This window comes from Peromyscus eremicus, chromosome 11, assembly GCF_949786415.1.
Source record: "Peromyscus eremicus chromosome 11, PerEre_H2_v1, whole genome shotgun sequence".
Lineage (NCBI taxonomy): Eukaryota > Metazoa > Chordata > Mammalia > Rodentia > Cricetidae > Peromyscus > Peromyscus eremicus.
Window position 1 is genome coordinate 29,551,317 of NC_081427.1, and position 6,000 is coordinate 29,557,316.

At 41.0% G+C, this 6,000-nt stretch overlaps 1 protein-coding gene across 2 annotated transcripts in view; it reads left to right on the forward strand.

The window, feature by feature from the left end:
• Wdr70 (WD repeat domain 70) overlaps nt 1-1,662 on the forward strand; it is a 230,936-nt gene extending 229,274 nt beyond the window's left edge. For both annotated transcript variants that reach the window (XM_059276768.1, XM_059276769.1), the window contains one exon: nt 1,470-1,662. In XM_059276768.1, coding sequence (XP_059132751.1) covers nt 1,470-1,557 — 88 coding nt within the window. In that variant the 3' untranslated portion in view covers nt 1,558-1,662. The remainder of the gene's footprint in view (nt 1-1,469) is intronic.
• The last annotated feature ends 4,338 nt before the right edge of the window (nt 1,663-6,000 follow it).

The window sequence follows — 6,000 nt, forward strand, 5'->3', positions numbered from 1 at the left end:
ATGCAGCCATCTCAGGTTTTGACAAACACATATACCTGTGTAACCAGTACTTCCATTTCCGTCCCACGAGAGTGTGGCCTCCTGCCTCTGCAGCCCTTCCTCTTTCCCCCTGCTGTCAAACGGTTTCATCTTTTCTGGGCCTTGCCAGGCTGGTCACCAACCTGCTATAAGTACTTTTGGAGGTAGGTGGACTATGTCAAATTAACCCTTGCAATCAAACAGCTCTAGGTGTTTTTCCTGGGACACCACACCCATTTCATTTATAATAATCCATCTCCAGAAGCGTCCCTGCTGCATCTTAGTACTTAAGTCTTGTCACAGTTGACACTGGGGAGCTGGTATCCTGTGAAATATTGCCAGATAGCCTTAGAAGTTAAGTATCTATTTCAAAGGATCTTTTTAAGCTTGCACATTTGTTCCTCTGTAGATTTTTCCAGTGATTAGCATCTTTGCTAGAAGATAACATATAGCAAACACCAATTGCTTAGCTACAATACATTTGAAAGCCCATGGTCCTGCTCTCTAGTAACTGGGGCCTATGAAAGTCTGCAGCTGCCTTTTGAACTGTTAGAGCTGTGACCTGTGTGTAGATGCCATAACAGTATCTTGAAGTGACAAGGAGTTTAACCAGTTGAATTGAATATGAGGAAAGCTTTGGCTCTAGGTAGTTGTGCAGATCGCAGTAGCTTGAGTACATTAAAACCTTCTGATATTTTCTTGGCATTTTCTTCTTTGGAATGGTGAAATAGGAATGTCATCCAGCCAGGTATGCTTGCAAAGCACAGAAGATCCTCTCACGGAGATTGCTTGATGACTTGTGTGGTGTCTAGCAGAGATACTGTATGGCAGTGTTACCAGTGTGGTCATTGATGTGGCCTCAATGCTTGGCATTTCCATGCATTGATCTGGAGAGGGGAATCAATTGGTGCTCCTTTGTTTGACTTGAAATTTTTACTGGTACAAGTCACTGCATGTTTGTTATTATTTTAAACTTAGCAGGTAAGAAACTGTTAACTCAAATTCTCCCATTTGTATCACAGTCACATGTACTTAAGACAAAGAATAACCCCAAGTAGGTTTAAGTAAATATCATGTAGGGTCTTGTGTGGGGCCGTATAGTTTGCCTTCCAAATGGTCACATTTTGCCTCAGTTGGCAGTAGAGGGAGGTTATGGTACATGAGGGTCCACTGGATTTGATTCATTTTTGTTTTATTTAAGGGAAGGCCAGCATACAGTGTCTGCCATGGAGGGAAAAACCTTCAAAAGAATATTTGGCTCTTTTCCTGAACATAATTAGAACATAATTAAATTTCCACTATGCTTTTCTTTGCCAGAAGATTAATGATTTATATTTAATAATTGAAATGCAATCAGTTCCCCAGGCTTGCTCCTGCTTGATAAAAGAGTCAACGCCTAATATAAGAAACGGTGGCTCACAATTTCCTCTTCTTTTTAACTTTCGTTTTAGAACTCAGCCCAAAACCATGTTTGCCCAAGTGGAATCTGATGACGAAGAATCAAAGAATGAACCAGAATGGAAAAAACGAAAAATTTGAAGAATCTCCTCTTTTAAGAGCTGTTTGCATGGAGCAAGAGGATAGGGTGCAGTGTCCCACCCCACCCCCCCAATGCTTATGAAATAAAAAATACATTTTTTCAAACAGACTTTGTCCTTTCTGTTATTGAGTTGTTTGAAGATTGATAGATGCTCACGCTGCTTGTGTTTATGTTTTCTTAACTGCAGTTATTAGACTGTGCCTCATATAAACAGACTTAGCCAATTACTAGGTATTGAGACTTTAACAATTACTGATCTTGTACAGATTCCCATAACCTTAGAGGGGAAAATGTACGATGAGATATTTATCTATCTTGAGCTAATCTAGGAACATAATGTGGAAACAGAGAATCAAAAAGCTTAATATTTCTGTACCGTGTCACAACCATTGTTTACATGACTGTAAATAATTAGATGAGTTCAAACCAAAGCGTGGCTGTGCCAGGAGAAAGCATGTATCTGATTATGTCCTCTGCAGCCTGTGGTGCCTAGGGCTAGGAGCGCAGGCTTTGAAGTCAGACTACTGCAGGCACTTGACTTCCTGGTTCTCCCTTCCGGCCTCAGGTGGTAATACTTATCCCATGGGCTTGCCAAGAGGGTTAGATGAAGTGGCCATGTGGAGCATTTGGCACATCACCTGGCACATGGTAAACCTATACCAAATATTTGCTATTTTCAAATATGGTTAACAATATCACTTTGTCTTACTTTTTGTCAATAGTCAATTAGGATGGAAAGGCTTTGTAAAATACAAGGGCTATATAAATAAAACACATTAAGAATCATTCAGAAGTTATATTTGTGACCGGGCAGTGGTGGTGCATGCCCTTAATACCAGCACTCAAGAGGCAGAGGTAGGTGGATCTCTGTGAGTTCAAGGCCAGTCTGGTCTTCAGAGTGAGTTCCAGGACAGCCAGAGCTACACAGAGAAACCCTGTCTTGGAAAAAAGCAAAAACAAAAAGAAGTTATATTTGTGAATAGAAAGTGAAAACAAATGTTGGTAGTTTCTCCAAAGTAATGATGAGTCAATAGAATAAAATTTTATGGGCTAATTTCCCATACACATGGGTCATTTTTACATGTTAAGTAAGCCCCACTAGACAATTGAGTTTTAATACTTGCATTTTACCCTCCTGCTCTCATTTGTTCTAGTGAATTAAGTAATTATAAAATTAATTATAAGCCAAAGTATGCCCCCAAAGTCCTAGTTCTACACATTTCATCTCACCCCCTTAAAAAAAAATCTATTTTAGCAAACTCATACCATTTCATTTCATTGTTTATAGCATGGCGGTGGCCATTCTGTAGACAGATCCTTAGAAACTTCATTCTTGCCCCTTCATCCTCACTTACATCCCATCTCCTTCTCTGTTACTTAAGCTTATAAGGTCACAGGTGATAAGAGAAAGAACTAGTGTCAGCTGCATGTAGTTGACATGGTAAGTCCCAACCTTGCCTTGCTGTTAAATCATTGGATTCCCACAAAGACCTCACAACAGGTACAACTACTAAATCAGTGTATGCAAGGTCACAGCCGTGGAAGGCTGTGTGAAGACTCAGGATCTCTACACAGTAATTATTAGCAAACGGCCCCAATTTCCTGTTCCTGTTGAGATGCACTGTGCCTGAAATCAATCTCAGACTAATACTTTGTCCCACCTCCCACATGCTTAGAATTGATAAATTTATTGCATCAAGGATGATGTTTATCAAGAGTTTACCACATATATCACCACCACCACCCCAACCCTAACATAATCATTGCACCCTATGGAAGTCTCAGTCATGTACAGCCAAAGGTTGCTGTGGTGATTGGGGATAGGCATAAACACTTGATCAAAGTAGTCTTGGCAACATCTGCTCTGATAGAATGGCAGAGGAAGACAAGGACAAGCATGGCTCTCTCACTGTGTGGGCCTTCCTGTCATTTGGATTGTCCGTGTCACTCTAGAGCTGAAGGGAGAATTATTTCTTCGACAGAAGGTTGGCAGGCATTTAAGGATTTAAGTTTTTGAATTTGTTGGGGGAAGGACCTTAGAACCAGGACTGGACAAATAGTGGGTGTTCATTTGGCCTATAGTCTTGTCACCGCTGTGGACATCACCAACTGCAAGGCTCTCAGAACTCATTACCTGCTGCCATGTGTATATATCCCCTACTGTGATTAACTTGCTCAAAGAAGGAAGCTGGAAGCTGTTATGATGATGCCAACCCCCATTCCTACCTCATTAATTATGTGCCATTTCCGCCCATGCTCTGTGAGTCTCTTACACTTGCCCTTCTCCTACTAAAAATCAGGCCCTCTTTCAGCCTTCAGCCATCACTTAGGAGCCTCCTTCATAACTAATCTCTGTTTTTAATCTGGCTCTTCTCTAACCCATCATTCGTGATTAACTTCAGAGTTAAACCAAAGATCTATCTAAACTAAATTTATTCAAATCCAAAGTCTGTCATCTTATTCCTTTGCCAAGAACCTTCCAGAGTCAGTAATTCTAATATTTGTGTGGCATAGACTTCCAAGATGATCAGCTTCTTGTGTTTTTCTTGTGTAGACTTCTGATGTCACATGTTTCTGAGGTCCAGTACATAGACGGTACCCCAACCTTCAGCACCTGAGTGAATGTCTTTGCATGTGCTATCCTCTCCCTTTCCTGTCAGCTTAGAGAATTGCATCACCTTCCCTGAGCATGACGCACCCAAGCACAGTCTATTCCTCTGCTCTCATGATTGCTCACAAACCTCCTACTATCACCTCCATTTATACTGCGTTGTGAGTGGAGTAGATATACACGCAGCAGTGTGTGTGTGTGTGTGTGTGTGTGTGTGTGTGTGTGTGTGTGTGTACTGGGGAAGAACGTTTGATTATAAAGGGTACTTTGCTATTCTAAGAAGATTTCTGAATTATCAGAAATTTTACGTTATATTTTAATAAAAGATTTTAAAACAAATTTTTAAAGTACTTCCAAGTGTCCACTTGCAATCATGCTCATACAAAAATACTGGGAAAGGGGCCTGGAGAGATGGCTTAGCAGTTAAGAAAATTGGCCACCCTACCAGAGGACCTGATTTTTATTCCCCGCACCCACATGGAGGCTCACAACCATCTATAACTCCAGGAGATCAAATGCCCTCTTCTGCTCTCCATAAACACTAGGCACACAAGTGGTATACAGAAATCTATGCATGTAAAACTTTCATGCACATTAAATAATATGAAAAAATTTGAAAAAAGTTGGTGATGCTGATATATTTAACATGGCCACAATTCTTTGGCATTCTTCCCAGGTCTATAGCAATTTGACCAGTTGAACATGACCCAAGTGAGGTCCAGGCCTTAAAAAGCTTGTGCTTTCTTTCTCTTGGGACCTCTCTTCTGGCAATGAGGTAGCTAGGATGTGGGAAACACTAAGGCCCCAAACTGAACAAGAAGTAAAGGCCTGCTGGTCAACAAACCCCAACCAAAGCTCCCTATCTGACCGAACTCCCTCTCTTTTGAGACAGGATCTTGTTATGTATCCCAGACTGGCCCAAAACTCACAATCCTGTTGTTCCCACCTGGCTGGTGTTGGGATTATGGATGTGAGCTACTACATCTGGCTTCTACCCTCTTATAAAGCACATCATTTGGTTCCAGTAGAGTCGTACCAGCTGTGATCACATGGGACAAAGATGAATCAACCCATATGACCAAGACGTAAATTGAGCAAAATAAGTGAAAATAAGTGTTATCATTTGAAGCTGCTGAGTTGTGAAAGTATGATACAGAAATATAACCTCAACAGCTTTACAGAGTAACTACTCAACCATTAAAATACAAGTAGCATTAATGTTCTGATGAATCAGCTCTGAATATCTATATCTATCTATCTATCTATCTATCTATCTATCTATCTATCTATCTATCTATCTATCTATCTATCTATATGTAGCTGAAAGTTTTCCTGTGTCCCACCTGGCCTGACAAATCTCTTTCACCCACCAGTCCCCCAGCCACTCGGACCCAAATAAACATACATAGGCTAATATTATTTTTAAACTATGGCCACTGAAGGCTTCTTGTTATCTAGTTCATATATCTTAAATTAACCCATTTCTATAAATCTATATTTTGCCACGTGGCTTGTGCCTTACTGGTACCTTTACATCTTGTTTCTGGCAGCAGCTAGCAGCGTCTCCCCAGCTCTGCCTTTCTCCTTTCGTATCTGTTTGGATTTTCTGCCTGGCTCTAAGCTACCTTGCCATAGGCCAAATGGCTTTATTTATCAACCAATCAGAGCAACATATTTTCACAACATACAGAAAGACATTCCCCCATTACATATTTTTCAAGACAGGGTTCTTCTGTGTAGGTAGCCCTGGCTGGCCTGGAACTCACTTCGTAGACCAGGCTGGCCTGGAACTCACAGGGATCTTCCTGCCTCTGCCTCCCAAGTTCTGGGA